Source organism: Diceros bicornis, chromosome 10 (genome assembly GCF_020826845.1).
Source record: "Diceros bicornis minor isolate mBicDic1 chromosome 10, mDicBic1.mat.cur, whole genome shotgun sequence".
Taxonomy (NCBI): domain Eukaryota; kingdom Metazoa; phylum Chordata; class Mammalia; order Perissodactyla; family Rhinocerotidae; genus Diceros; species Diceros bicornis.
In genome coordinates this window covers 56620915-56637436 of record NC_080749.1, presented here as the reverse complement: position 1 = coordinate 56637436, position 16522 = coordinate 56620915, and the positions used below count along the sequence as shown (strand labels likewise).

At 34.2% G+C, this 16522-nt stretch overlaps 1 protein-coding gene across 4 annotated transcripts in view; it reads left to right on the top strand.

Moving 5' to 3' along the window:
• Positions 1 to 16522, top strand: part of LNPK (lunapark, ER junction formation factor) — a 75389-nt gene that overhangs the window by 28800 nt on the left and 30067 nt on the right. For all 4 annotated transcript variants that reach the window (XM_058549302.1, XM_058549303.1, XM_058549301.1 and 1 more), the window contains exons 7-8: positions 6470 to 6553; positions 6636 to 6687. In XM_058549302.1, the coding sequence (XP_058405285.1) occupies positions 6470 to 6553; positions 6636 to 6687 (136 nt within the window). The remainder of the gene's footprint in view (positions 1 to 6469; positions 6554 to 6635; positions 6688 to 16522) is intronic.

Below are 16522 nucleotides of genomic sequence, written 5' to 3'. Positions count from 1 at the left end.
GTAAGTAAATGAATCATATTGGAAGACTAAATGAGAGTGTGGGTAAATAGGTGGGTGTCCAGATTGATTATTAGCTCCAAAAAAGGACCAAACATCTACATATGTCAGTTCTCAGGTTTTCTTGACACAATAAGGCTGGGAGAGAGAGAATCAAGAAGATTGGTTGTAAAAGAGAAATTTAACTTGATAAGGCTGAAGAAACGGGGGGAGAGAGAGAGAATTTTTTTCTTTGGTTTCTTCCATTTTCTGTCAGCAGCTCTGATCACATGGGTATCTATTGTGGGGCCATCCTTCCGATGTGTTGGAAAGAGAGCCAAGAGTGAGAGAGGAAGGACCCTAGATATTTAGAGACTGATATATAATGGTCTCTAATAAGTGAATTGAACTTGATGTTTAACTTGAATTTGCATATGCTTTTTTCATATAATTATTTTTGAAGTATGAAAATGATAATTGATAGCAATATCATGTTATATGGAAACTTATTTAATGCAATTTAATAAGATGCAAATGATCAATGTATTTTAGTCTAATATATAATAAGTAACAATTATGTATGAAACTAGTAAAAATTATGAAGGTTAAGATTAATGTTAAAAATTGTTCTGCGGAGGCTGGCCCGGTGGTGTAGTAGTTAAGCTCGCATGCTCTGCTTTGGCGGCCCAGAGTTTGCAGGTTCGGATCCCAGGCGCAGACCTACACACTGCTCATCAAACCATGCTGTGGCAGCATCCCACGTACAAAAAGTAGAGGAAGATTGGCACGGATGTTAGCTCAGGGACAATCTTCCTCAAGCAAAAAAAAGAGGAAGATTGGCAACAGATGTTAGCTCAGGGACAATCTTCCTCATCAAAAAAAAAAAAAAATTATTCTGTGAATTGGTAATAAAAGACACTGGTCTTGAGGGTTTCAAGTACATGAAAAATAAAGACACATTAATTCTGAAAGGATTTCTTATCTGTTTGTTTGATGCTTCTTCAGTGTTCTGTGAAGTATTTATCAAAATTACATTGACATTTTTGATGGTCCTAATTTGAAACATAGAAATATTCCCGTTATATCTTATTATATTTCTGGCATTCTGTACATTATGGAACAGCCAGAAATTCAAAGTGAGGAAATACTGATGGTTCTCAGTGATATAGAAGTTGTGATATTATTGGTTAGTTTGCTGATATAATAAGAAGAGCTGGTAGTGGTGATGAGAGCCAAGCCCTATTGTACCAAAATGGAAAAATACTGATTAAAGTAGAAAAGACAAGGAGGAAGAGAAAAGAAAAGAAAAGAAAAAAAAAAACCCAAAAGAAAATAAAAACTTCTAGTCGCGAGAAGCTGACCCCATGTCAGTGGCATCACATGAGCAGAAAACAGAATCTTGGAAAACATATGATTGGAGAAAAACTCTCAATAGAGTAACAGAGCAGACTTGGAAAATTCTGTGCAAGGGCAAGTCAGGCTGTTTACTTCTTTAATAGCCCTTGAAGGAATCACAGCATAAAAGATGCTCCGTCTAGGACTCACAGTTGGGAAATTCAGTTCAGGGTTCAGTAGTTGTGTATATCTAAATGGTTCATGAGGCATCAATATTACAGAATAGTTCAGTACGGCATTTCTCTTGCAGTATGATTAAAGAAAAATAAGTTGGCTCTAACTCATTTTATTAATTAGGGAACACAATTTGCATTGACTTGACTGTTGTTGGTTATAAGACTGTTGCTACTGGGAACTAGTTCCTGGCCTTTATTGCTTAAGCCCATAATAGAACTGCTTTGTTTGAGTAGCTTTACACTTTGTTTAGAACAATAGGTGTTAAGGGTGAATTAGGAAGGAGCACAGTGCTAGCTAATGAGTGTGCTGGTAATGAGAAGAAAAAGAAAGGACATTACTTTTGAGCAAAAGCTAAATGTAATCAAAACTGATCTTATTTATTGATGTTTAAGTTTAAACTCTACATTTATAGCTTTAAAAATACTTTTATTGTTGAAATAGCTGCAGGAAAAATAACTTTATCAGTCTAAAATTATCCAATTCCTAACCCTTTCCTTTCATTCACAAAATTAATACAAGTTATATTTACTACTTGACATTTTATTAAAGGTGGTTTCCTTAGGGATGCATCTCTTTAATCTGAATAGATTTGTAATGTAATTTGTAAAAGTGTAATTTGTAACAATAAACATGAATTATCAGTTGATTAAAAAGTCAAATCACTTAGGAAAATGAGTAACAACGTTTTGAATCTAAGAACTTAATGTAAGTATTTACTTCTTTATAATAAGCTAGAAATGAAACTTCAGTTATCTAAAAAACTCCCAAGTCTGCATGTATACATTTTGCCACTCACATATTTTGTGGTCTTTTAAAAAAACTTTTAGTTTTTTTAAAAAAGTCACTGTTCAATAGATAATCCCTCTGCATCCATAAGCATCCCATCTAAACAGTTCAAAATCAAGATCCATCAAAACACATGAGTCAAAATGATCTCTTTAAGTGGCTTCATGAAAATACCGTGCTTTTTCCAGAATAGTATTTCTATATGGTAATTCCTTTCTGGCATTTCTCAGGAAATTTGTTTTTTCAAATCTTGAGAAAAGTCAGTTGAGAAATTGGGAGCATGGGAAGAAGTGTTATAATTCTCTGAAAATTAAAGCTTAACAATCAACTACAAATGTTACTCGTTCAAAGGAATCCACTCAAGTCAGTTGAAAGCAAGAGCAAGAAATGCTGCCATGCTGAGCTATAGGTTAATGTGGACATTTCCGGGAAGAGCACAGGAGCGTGTAGAAGAGAAGTGGCACAATCTAATTAATCAGTCAGTCTTACCTTTGTGGCCATTTTATAAGTATATTTTATGGGCCTTGTTTCTTATTAATAGAGAGTTATTCTTACAAATAAGTATTAATAAGTTTATGCACTTTTTACAAAATCCTGTGAATGATATTCCAAGAAATAAATTTTGGAAGCAAAAGAAGTCAAACTGACAATTTCAGCATGTGATTCTGTGTAGGGCTATTAACCTCACTAGAAGTTTCAAATGTTACATTTTTATATTACCCAATAATGTTTGCTGGCATTTCCAGTGGTTGAATATTCACTGTAGGCTACAGATCTTTGTAAATACTTTAAAAGAAGAAATGCAGAGAGAAAAGATGTGACTTATAATTGTGGAATACTCCTAATATGAAATCAGAAAATAACATAAAATCTGAGTGAGTAAAAACAATAGTGATTTCAGCAGCAAAACCAAAATCAGGGTAAGCAGACAGTATTTTCACTGTTGTAAAAAGATGATGTAACATGTACCCTAATGCTCTGAACTGATGCTTTTGGGCACACTCGTAATAATTGGACCAATTATAAGATCTAGAATATTGGATAGGGCAATTAATGCTTTGTGTGTTTTAAAATTTTATTTCAACAGTGATAATTTAAATATTAAATATTTATAGAATTATCTTACAAAATCAAAAAAATTTTTTCTTTATTTTGTGTTAGTGTTCCCTTCTTTTAAGTGTTCTCTATGATGCAATATCTATGTCAGATAGAAATAATTTTTACATATTATCAAAATATATAATCTTGTCAAAATAATGTTGATTCATAATGAATAAACAATCATGTGTTTATTCTCTTTTTTTTATAAGAAAATTCTGAAACTTTTAGTATAACCATATCACAGAAAAACAATTCACTCTGCTATTCATTATTATTTAAAATGTAGAAAACATTATGAAAAATACAGAGTAACTTAATTTAGGGAATTCTTAGAATCCAGTTTCTCATTCTCTAGTCCTGGGATTAATATGTTGAGTATTTGGCTAGGGCCAGCCCCATGGCCAAGTGGTTAAATTTCTGCGTGTTCTGCTTCAGCGGCCTGGGTTTGCTGGTCCGGATCACAGGCGTGGACCTACTCCACTCATCAGCCGTGCTGTGGAGGCATCCCACATACAAAGTAGAGGAAGACTGGCATGGGTGTTAGCTCAGGGGAATTTTCCTCACCAAAAAGAAAAAATTAAATATGTAGCGTATTTGGAAACGCTATTTGTTTCAGACCCATTCTGAATAATTGAGGTATCTTTGAAGATTGTATGCTGTTGTTGTGTTAGGTACTGTTGTAGACTCTTTCTTCTACAATATTATATTTAAATTGCACAATAGTGCTATGAAGAAAATCTTAAAGTATCTGCTTTACAAAAGGAGAAACTGAAGCTAACAGAGTTGCTCAAAGTCTTTTTAGCTGATTAAGAATAGAGTTGTGCTTTGAACCCAGATCTTTTCTGACTTCAGAGTTTCAAGTTCGTGTTCTTTCCACTGATCAGAATGTCACTCTTAAAACAAGTTATTCACTTAAAATGTTGTATGGATAAGTGTGTTAATTAAGATATTATGTGAAAAATTTTTGTTAGAAGTAAATACAAAAGAAAAGGAGAATGGATTTGTATCCATTAAATGGTTTTTAAAATGATTTTCTGTAAGATAACATGTACATAGACATAAACACAAATACTAACTGAATTATGTACCGGGAATTGCAATCATTTGAGAAGTGGCATTTTGGTTTTGAGTTTTGTGTATTGTTTTAAAGCTTATAGTTGTATCTAATCTTCTGATTAAACCTTGCACTAGTCTTAGTCTAGAAGTGTGCTGTCCAAATCAGTAGCCACTAGCTTCATGTAGCTTTTTAAATGAACATTATTTAAAATGGAATAAAACTATAATTCAGTTCCTCAGTTGCACAAGCAACATTTTAAGTGCTCATTTATTTATCACATATGGCTTAGTGGCTACTGTATTGTGCAGATATAAACCGTTTTCATAATTAATTAGATAAAGTCAGTTGCCACAATACTGGTCTAAAACATAAATTAATTTGTAGAGATTGGGGATTCAGTTCTTTGATAGTCCATGTAGCTTATGTTGGTTTGGGGATATAGTCTATCATGCCCTCTCTCCATTCCCAATTTTTCCCCAACTCTAAAGTGATGTTACAAACACTTCTTTTACATCAGAAAATTAAACTTGCTTGTTTAAGATTTTATCATAATTTTTTTTGTGTGTGTGTGAGGAGATCATACTTGTGCTAACATCTGCCAATCCTCCTCTTTTTCTTTTTTTGCTGGGGAAAACTGGCCCTGGGCTAACATCTGTGCCCATCTTCCTCCACTTTATATGGGACACCGCCACAGCATTGCTTGCCAAGCAGTGCATTAGTGCTCACCCGGGATCCGAACCAGCAAACCCCGGGCCACCGCAGTGGAGCGCACGCACTCAACCGCTTGCGCCACCAGGCTGGCCCCAATTTATCATAATTTTAAAATAATTAGGAAATGTTTTAGTTTCACTAAACCAAGGTTAATAAATCATTCATCTAAGCACTTAGCTTCTTAAATGTTGAATTGAGGTTTTAATGAGGAATCTATTAACTACTATTGTGGCAGTGTATTTTTAACTTGGTCATTGTGCTCTGTGTTGCATTTTAAAATAAATTTCCTTTGGAATAAATATGACATTTAATGAATCTAAGGGGCTATCAGTGGTCACTGAGAAGAAAAAGGTCCCATTCCAATTTTTGTAAAAGCATTTTATTCTACACATTAGCTATTTGTCTTGTACTGTCTGACTTGACTGTCTTGTACTCAAGTTAAACTTTTTCTGATGTTGGGCCATAACTGCTAAAATGATACTTTGCTAGTGATTACTTTTTACATTAAACCCATGTATTAAGCCATAAAGTGACTTGAGTGCCTTGTAAATAAAGTGCTATAATAATGAAGTATTTTAATTATAGTCTCTAGTGTGATCATAGAACTCAGTAAATTTTTTACTTAAATTCATACTATGTTCAGTGTTTTACCTCTAAAGTTGTTTGAAACTAAGTAAAAAAGGGTGAGCTTCAGCTTTTAAAGTCATTTGAGCAAATTCCATGGCTGTTCTCCCAGTTAGTTTTCACTGCATTTGCAGCAAGCTAATTGCTTCTGCTAATAAATAATCTAAAATCGATGCTGACAGCAGTTAATTGGCACAGAGATTTTATTTTGTAAAGCTCTTGGCTAACGACCTTCTTTAAATTAATAGCATTAAGTGCTATGAGGAAATAAATCTGAGGAATTGCCTGTCATTTGCTTGTCATGTCTAATAACTTCCAATAATGATGGCTGATAGATTTTTGCACATTCCATTATTGAAGTTGGTGCATGTAATTATTCTCCTCATTATATGTAAACAATTAGCAATATTTGGTATTTCCTTGCAGTAAAGCTGTTAAATACAAGTAACGTATTAGAGGTTAGAAGCCATTTTAAAATCTGGATTTTAATTATTTGAGTGTAGGAAATCTTTCATGCTATCTGGACATATGATGTGCTGTTTCTTTTAAGCCTTGCACTTGAAACTTTTTAAATAGAACTTATAAAAATAAATAGTATGTGTGTTTTAAAATGTGACAATTTATGGAAATTTTTGTTCACAGCTTGAGGAAGTCATGGAAAAAGAAACTTATAAAACGGCTAAATTAATTCTTGAAAGGTTTGATCCAGACTCAAAGAAAGCAAAGGTAAGGCTGTGATATCACTACTATTTTATGATAAATTGCACATTGTAATAGGTCACTGTAATAACATTATTGTAATTGACAGGAGTTTGAGCCGCCATCTGCTGGAGCAGCTGTAACTGCAAGACCTGGACAAGGTAAATAACTTTGTAGAAACTGCTGCTGCTGTTGGAAAGATCCATATTTACCCAAGTGAGTTCAAAAGTGTGGTAGAGGTGTGTGAAAACTTATATAGAATGCTTTTATATTAATTTATATTTGCTAATTTAGGATATGACTTGAAGTATATGGCAATAAGTTTATTTCATTTTGCTTTTACAGGTATATCTTGATAAATAAAGATGTTATCTGTTGAGATTAAATGTATAATTGGTTTTAATCTTTTGAAATTTAAGTAATTTCACAAACATTTTGTAAGATTTTTTTTCCCCCTTCAAATAAGAATCTCTTGGAATAGCTGTTATTATGAAAATTCTTACATTTATATGATTTATTTTTGAGGAATTTAATGAAGATTTTAGTCAAATATGAAGTTTTTTCTAAAATAACATTTTTATTTAGGAAGAGACTAAAATAATTTAGAAATGAGAAAAAAATTGAATTACCATTTAATAAAGTCAACTCTTTTATTTTTTAGGTTATATTGCTGGGTTATTAGTGAAACCATCACTATTATATCATTAAATATTATGTAAAATTTAAAAAGTCTATATTTTAAGTGGTTTCATAAAGTATTCCCAAGACTGGCATATGAAAACATATTTTGGAGTTTGTGTTGGCTTCCCTTTTTGTTTGCTTCTCTAGAATATAATAATATAGTTTGTAAGGCTTTTGTTGCAATATAGAATATACTATTTTTAAAAATTTAACTTCTATTGTTATAAATCATCAAAATTGTAGCCTGGCTTATAAAGTTAGGATGACATCTAGAACTTTGAGAACTCAATTCTTTTATAAATATCCATAAGGACCTTGGGTGCGAAATAAGCCATAATAGTTTTAGATTTTCTAATTGGCAGAGCTATGTGGGAAGAATCCTACCCTCTCCCATCTTCTGTAAGTAGGATTTTGGTTTATAGAAATATTGGCTTGCTCTTTTGATAAATGTAAAAGTTTACATATGATTAAAATAAATTAGGCATAGATACTTGCAATCAAACTCGTATTTCATAATCAATTTAAGTTTCTCTACAATTTATACTTTTTTCTAGTAATTATAAAGTTTTTTGCCCTATAGGCCAAATTTCTATAATTTTTATAGTATTTCGTATAACTGGTAGTAACTTTTCAAAAATACTTATTAAATAACCGAGTGAATATATTTTTAAAATGTGATATTTTGCAGAAAGCTGTTGCTGTTATTTTTTAAAAGTATGTTCTGTTCTCTCTTATTAAAAAAGAACAGTTGTATGATCCCCTTTATTGACATTTTATTAATATTTAGGCAACATAAGTTCCTTCAAGAATCTAAACTTATCTTTCCTTAGAAACTTTTGATGCCCAAATAAATTTTTTCCTTCTGATGTCATGTCGTAATTATAGAAAAGCCGTTGCTGGTCTCTCTGCTTTGGATTCCTGTGGCACTGCTTTTGGATACTCTTTTAGGGGAGAATTAACATTTAGCTATAACATAAATGAATTATTCATTTAAAAGGATGTATTAAATAACTCTTGTGTACAGACACTATGGGGAATAAAGAGATGAATATAATATGGTTTTTAACTTTAAGAAACTTATAACCTTTTTTTTTCTTTTAAAAATATTCTTCTGGAGTATACTATTCTAGGATTCCTAGCTCTTCCAGGTCTGTAGTAATTAATTGCTGTTAGGAATTCTTTCCTTATTTTAAAAAAATTCTAAACTATATCTCAACTTTATTCTATTTTTTGAGAATTATAATTTAGTTTTATTGTTTAATCTTGTCAAATCTCTTTTAGGTTCCTATCATATTTATAGGTGACTTAGTCATACGTTTTATTTATATTTAAGTTCTGTGTTTCTCTGAGTTTAAAGTCAGGTCTTTATTTTTTTGCTTGAACCATTGATGGTTCCTTCCTTTCTTTCTTCTCTCCTTCTGTCCTTTCCTTCTTCCTCTCTTCCTCTCTCTCTCCCCCTTTCCCTCCCTTCTCCCTCTTTTCACCTGTTTCTGAACTTAGAAAAGGGAAAAAATACTAAAGGGTGTACATATGTGGTGCTTGAATAGATCTGCTCTCCAAATTGAATCTAATTGTGATGTCCTTATTTTACTAGCTCTCTTGCATGATTGCTGAACCAGAACTTTGATTCATATGTAGTAGATATCTTTCTTTTATTTTTTATTACTTAGTTGTTAATGATATATATTATACTGATATTGATTATAAAATTTGAGACCAATATTCTTGATTTGCTTAGGTTTGGCACTAAAAGGAGTATAATATTTACTGGACATGATACTAAGCTGACTGTCTCCCCCTTTTTTCCCCTTTTAATCCTATAGGACATTTTTAGATTTATAGAAAAATTGTGAGGCTAGTGCAAAGAGTTCCCATATACCTTTGAACCAAGTTCCCCCTGTTATTAACATCTTACATTAACATAGTACATTTGTTAAAATTAATGAACTAATATTGATTCACTGTTATTAACTTAAAGTCCATAATTTATCCATATTTCTTTAGTTTTTACCTAATGTCCTTTTTATGTTCCAAGATTCCATCTAGGATACCACATTAGATTTAGTTGTCATGTTTTCTTAGGCTTCATTCTCAGACATTCCTTGTTTTTGATAACCTTGACAGTTTAGCCCTGACCCCTTTTTATAAGGAATTTTTATCAGTGGGTGTGTAATCTTAGAGTGTGTCATCATTTGATAAGGAATAAATGAACATAAAAAGTAGATATATGTGTATATGTATATATACATATATATATTAAATAGAATGATACAGTGCTTAGATGCTTAGCATTTATTCTAGTTCTATAGAAATCATGACTGGGAGTTGGAAAGACTTTATGTCCTTAGTAGAATAAAAAGTAATAAAGTTTGGATTTAATGAAAAATGGAATTTGCCATGGTGTAAATTCCTGAATTGCTTCTATAGGATAAAGAAATATAGGTGTTCAGCGATGGTGAAAAATTAAATTTCTTTTCAAGGTTTTAATTGGTATATAAGAATAAATCTGGCTTCTATGTACTAATTTCTGATTTATTCATTTGTTTTTTTTTCAATAAATGTTTACTGAGTGTGTGCTATCTGCCAGGCATTCTTTTAGGCCCTGGGGACTAAATATATGTTCGATGGAGGAAAATAAAGAAAGGATGGTGAATGGGGACTGCCTTGAGTGAGGATGGGTTGAAGTTTTAAATAGGGTTGTCAGGGAAGACCACATTGATAAGATGACGTTTGGTCAAAGACATGAAAGTAGTGAGGGAATGAGCCATGCAGATATCTGAAGGAAGAACATTCCAGACAGAGAAATCAGTAAGTGCAAAGACTGAGTAGAGACCGTACCCAGATTGCTCTAGAAATAGCAAGGAGGCCAGTATGGCTGGACTGGATTGACCAAGCGGGAGAGTAGTAGGAGAGGCAGTAAGAGGTATCAAAGTTTCGTATGTAGGGCTTTGTAGAATGTAGACCATTGTAAGAACTTCAGTTTTCAAATTTTGTTTTAAACTTTATTTTGTTTTTTGTTTTGAGCAGAGGATTGACATCATCTAAATTATGTTTTAAAAGAAAGGCTACTGTGGTGAGGCTGCAAAGGGAGCAAAGGTGGAAGCAGGGAGACTACGTAGGAAGCTATTGCAGTAATCTAGAAAAGCATTGATGGTGGCTTGGACCTTGGTTTAGTAACATTGGAGGTGGTTTAAGAAGTAGTCAGATTCTGCATATATTTTAAAGGTGGAACCCAAAAGATTTCCTGATGGATTGGATATGGGGTCAGAGAAGGAGGAGTCAAGAGATGACCTCCAGGATTTTGGCCTGAGTAACTGGGAAGATAGAGTTGCCATTTACTGAGATGGTAGAAATTGCAAGAGGAGTGCTTTTTGGAGGGGGGTTGAGGTGAGGTGGTGAAGAACAGGGTTTGATTTTGGACATGTATGTTTGAGATGCCTATTAGACAGATATCCGAGTATAAATTTTAAGGAAGCAGTTGAATATGAGTCTGGCAAACAGGAATTATCTGGGCTGGAGATATAAATTTGGGTGTCATCAGTATGTGGATGGTATTAAAACCATGAGACTGGATGGGATTATCAATGATATAAATGCAGAGAAAGAAGAGAAAAAGACCAGGGCTGCTCTAGGGCACTCTAACATTAAGATGTTGGGAATAGTGAAGAGGAACCAGAAAAAGAAACTGAGAAGAAGTAGTCAGTGAGATAGGAAACCCAGGAGAGTGTGGAGTCCTGGATGATAATTGGAGTGTTTCAAGGTAGTGATCTTCTGTGACAAATACTACTGCCAAGTAAGTTGAGGGTCCAGAATTGACCATTGATTTTAGCAATGTCAACGTCCTTGGTGACCTTGAAAAGAGCAGTTTTGGTAGAGGAATTGGGGCAAAAGCCTGATTAGAGCAAGTCTAAGAAAGTATGGGAGTAGAGAAATTGGAGACAATGAGAAGAGAGAATCCTTTTGAGTAACAGTAGAAAATGGGTAGCTGGAGGGGAAGCATTTTGTGTGTGGGGAGGAACATGCTGTATGAAAGAAATGATAGCATGTTTGTATGCTACTGGGAATGGCCTAGAAGACACTGAATAATTGATGATGGAGAGAGTAGGAACTGATGTGAAGTGTCCATGAGGAGGCAAGAAGGGATGGGATTTAGTGTACAAGTGGAGGAGGTGGCTTTTGATAGGAGTGTGCACAGTTTGTCTATAGTAAGGAGACAGAGAACATGGGCAGATATAGGTAGGTGGTGGGAATTGTCTTCTGATTGTATCTGTTTTCTCTGAGAATGAGAATGGGGAAGATGTTGTTGGGGGCCTGAAGAGGAGGTATAAAATAATTGTCTGGGAGAGTGAGAGAGTAAATGGATTAGGAAAATGTAGGAATGCCAGGAAACACTAACATCCACTTAAAGTTAATGGTCATGAATTTAAAGCATGGTTGTATGTTTTCCAGTTGTTTTTACCTGTATGGGTACAGGCGTGGAGTAAGCAGAGAGTTGGTTTTAACCAGGGTTGAGATTTTGCCTGATGGATTAGATAAAGTGATGAAGATGTAAGGAGGTGAAATTGTATGCAAGGGGGTGATTATGACAATATATTATGGCATCGAAGATGATCACAAGGGAAATAATGACATGAGAGGGGGATGATGGACAGTCAAAAATTTGTGTTGGTAGTTTAGAGATCTGCGAACTACAGCCTGCCAATCTGGGCCAAGATCAACATGTTTGTTATGGCTCTTGAGCTTGGAATTGGTTTTACTTTTTTAAAGTGTTCTAAAAAATAACAAAGAAGAATAAGAATATACAACAGAAGCCATATGTGGTCCACAAAGCCTAAAATATTTACTATCTGACCTTTTACAAAAAAAGTTTGCTGATTCCTTTAATAGTTAATAATTAATGGATTGTAGATCCTCTTGGAGTTGGCAGAATAATAGAGGAAGTAAGCTGGAAAGGTAAATGTGGTTTGAGAGTGGGATGCTTGAACTTGAGAGGGGTGCAGTTATTTTTAATGGCAAGGTTCTAGGACTAGGTATAACCATAGGAGTGAATGACTGAAGCAGGGAGGCTGATAAGATTGTTGGAGAATGCTATCTGATAGCTAGAAATAGATCCTTAACAGACCTTCCTATATTTATTGTAAAAAGAAGCTGCCTACCTATACATTCTCTTTTACTTTTGTGCATAACCCTGCATCTCTACTAGTGAAATTAACAACAAAAAAAGGTCAGTTGTATCCTGCCACAGCTAAATTTGAAATCAATAAGTATTGCAGAACAAATTAATGGCTCTAGCAAATGGATTACAACCTCTTATTTAAGTAGGTTTTTAGAGTTTCCTCACTTATGTTCCATGGCATATATGGAAGATTAAAGTAGAAGTCGTTAATCTTTTTTGATCTTGATAGCAGATGGAAATATACTTCATATTTTGCTATTTTGGGGATGAACATTTGATTAAGAAGATCTGGAAAATACCTTATAAGATGGTATATTCACTTTTTTGGGTGTTCTTTACTTAAGTGTCATATCTATACTGTTACACTTATCTATTGTGTAACAAACCTCTCCAAAACTTAGTGGCTTTAAATAACATTCGTTTTGCTCATGAATTTGCGATTTTGTCCAAGTTTGGGAGAGGCAGCTCATCTCTGCCTCACATCAGTTGGAGCTACCTGATTGGGCTGGAGGATCTACTGTGTGCCGAGTTGGTGCTGGTTCTTGGTTCCTCTCCACATGGACCTCTCTAATGGGGTCACTTGGGCTTACCCCTACCATGGCAGCTGGGTTCTAAGAGCAAGCAGCCCAAGGGACAGAAAGCAGCCCTGAAAACTGACACACCTATAGTCTCTTGGTCAAACAGTAACAGAACACAGATTCAAGGGAGGGGACATAGACATCTCCCCTCGTTCATTTGATGGGAGGTGAATCAAAGAATTTTAGACTCTTATTTAAAAACTACCACGTGTACCTTAATATAGGTAACAAAGATATTTCTATCCCTGTCCATTTTTCAGTGTCCATCTTAAATGCCCATCATTACCATAAACCCTTTCTTCATCCCATCACTGAGTTTAATTTCGCTCTTCTTGAACCCTCCTTGTAATTTGTTGGTTCTTTTTTAATGGCACTTACCTTGCATTAGTGTATTTCATAATTTTGTGTTATCTTTTCTTGCTACCTCTATATACAACTCTGAGTCTCATTCAGTAGTGCCTTACTCATAGTGGTTGCTTAATAAATGTGTGAAGTTGAAGGAAATAAAAGGAAACTTTTTTTATACTCACTTCATTATTTTTATTTTTATTGTGGTAACACTGTTTTATAACATTATATAAATTTTGGGTGTATATCATTATATTTCGATTTCTGTGTACATTACATCTTGTTCACCACCCAAAGACTAATTACAATCCATCTCCATACACATGTGCCTAATCACCCCTTTCACCCTTTTCCCTCCCCGTTTCCCCTCTGGTAACCACCAATCCAATCCCTGTCTCTATGTGTTTGTTTGTTGTTGTTGTTATCTTCTACTTATGAGTGAGATCATATGGTATTTGACTTTCTCCCTCTTACTTATTTCACTTAGCATAATACCCTCGAGGTCCATCCATGTTGTCACAAATGGCCGGATTTCAGCCTTTTTTATGGCTGAGTAATATTCCATTGTGTATATATACCACATCTTCTTTATCCATTCATCCCTCGATGGGCACCTAGGTTTCTTCCAAGTCTTGGCTATTGTGAATAACGCTGCAATGAACATAGGGGTGCATATATCTTTACGCATTTGTGTTTCCAGGTTCTTTGGATAAATACCCAGCAGTGGAATAGCTGGATGGTATGGTAGTTCTATTCTTAATCTTTTGAGGAATCGCCATACTGTTTTCCATAGTGGCTGCACCAGTTTGCACTTCCACCAGCAGTGTATGAGAGTTCCCTTTTCTCCATGTCCTCTCCAACACTTTTTTCCTGTCTTGTTAATTATAGCCATTCTGACGGGCGTGAGGTGATATCTCCTTGTAGTTTTCATTTGCATTTCGCTGATAATTAGTGATGTTAAAGATCTTTTCACGTGCCTGTTGGCCGTCTGTATATCTTCTTTGGTGAAATATCTGTTCAGATCTTTTGCCCATTTTTTAATTGGGTTGTTAGTTTCTTTGTTGTTGAGATGTATCAGTTCTTTATATATTTTGCATAGTATCCCCTTATCAGATATATGGTTTGCAAATATCTTCTCCCAGTTAGGTTGTCTTTTCATTTTGTTGATGGGTGCCTTTGCTGTGCAGAAGCTTTTTAGTTTGATGTAGTCCCATTTGTTTATTTTTTCTATTGTTTCCCTTGCCCGGTCAGACATGGTACTTGAAAATATGAAGAGCATAGTGCCTATGTTTTCTTCTAGAAGTTTCATGTTTTCAGGTCTTACATTCAAGTCTTTAATCCATTTTGAGTTAATTTTTGTGTGTGGTATAAGATAATGGTCTACTTTCATTCATTTGCATGTGGCTGTCCAGTTTTCCCAGCACCATTTATTGAAGAGACTTTCCTTTCTCCATTGTATATTCTTGGCTCGCTTGTTGAAAATTAGCTGTCCATAGATGTGTGGGTTTATTTCTGGGCTCTCAGTTCAGTTCCATTGATCTGTGTGTCTGTTTTTGTGCCAGTACCATGCTGTTTTGATTACTATAACTTTGTAGTATATTTTGAAGTCAGGGAGTGTGATACCTCCAGTTTTGTTCTTTTTCTCAGGATTCCTTTTGCTATTCAGGGTCTTTTGTTGTTCATAAATTTTAGGATTCTTTGTTCTATTTCTGACAAAAATGTCGTTGGAGCTTTGATAGGGATTGCGTTGAATCTGTAGATTGCTTTAGGAAGTATGGACATTTTTAACTATGTTAATTCTTCCAATCCAAGAACACAGAATATCTTTCCACTTCTTTGTGTGTTCTTATATTTCTTTCAACAGTGTTTTATAGTTTTCAGTGTACAGGTCTTTCACCTCTTTGGTTAAGTTTATTCCTAGGTATTTTATTCTTTTTGTTGCAGTTGTAACTGGGATTGTATTCTGAATTTCTCTTTCTACTACTTTGTTGTTAATGTATAGAAATGCAACTGATTTTTGTATGTTGATTTTATTTCCTGCAACTTTACTGTATTCATTTATTATTTCTAAAAGTTTTTGGTGGTTTCTTTGGAGTTTTCTATATATAAAATCACGGCATCTGCAAATAGTGACAATTTCACTTCTTCCTTTCCACTTTGGATCCCTTTTATTTCTTTTTCTTGCCTGATTGCTCTGGCTAGGACTTCCAATACTATGTTAAATAAGAGTGGTAAAAGTGGGCGTCCTGGTCTGGTTCCTGGTCTTAGAGGGATAGCTTTCAGTTGTTCTCCATTGAGAATTATATTAGCTGTGGGTTTGTCATATATGGCCTTTATTATGTTGAGGTACTTTTTTTCTATACCTATTTTATTCAGAGTTTTTATCATAAATGGATGCTGTATCTTGTCAAAGATCTATTGAGATGATCATGTGATTTGTATTCTTCATTTTGTTAATGTGGTGTATCATGTCGATTATTTGCGGATGTTGAACCATCCCTGCATCCCTGGAATAAATCCCACTTGATCATGGTATATAATCTTTTTAATGTATCGTTGTATTTGATTTGCTAGTATTTTGTTGAGGATTTTTGCATCCATGTTCATTGGTAATATTGGCCTGTAATTTTCTTTTTTTGTCTTGTCCTTGTCTGGTTTTGGTATCAGGGTAATACTGGCTTCGTAGAATGAGTTAGGAAGCTTCCCCTCCTCTTCAATTTGTTGCAAGTTTGAGATGGAGAGGTATTAAGTCTTCTTTGACTGTTTGGTAGAATTCGCCAAGGAAGGTATCTGGTCCTGGACTTTTATTTTTTGGAAGGTTTTGATTACTGTTTTGATCTCCTTACTGGTGTTGGTCTATTCATATTGTCTATTTCTTCTTGATTCAGTTTTGGAAGGTCATATAATTCTAAGAAATGATCCATTTCTTCTAGATTATCCGATTTGTTGGCATATAGCTTTTTGTAGTATTCTCTTATAATCTTTCGTATTTCTGAGGTGTCCGTTGTAATTTATCCTCTTTCATTTCTGGTTTTATTTATTTGAGCCTTCTCTATTTTTTTTTCTTGGTGAGTCTAGCTAGAGGCTTGTCAACTTTGTTTATCTTTTCAAAGAACCAGCTCTTAGTTTCATTGATTTTTTTTCTATTTTCTTTTTTTAGTCTCTATTGCATTTATTTCTGCTCTGATTTTTATTATTTCCTTCCTTCCACTA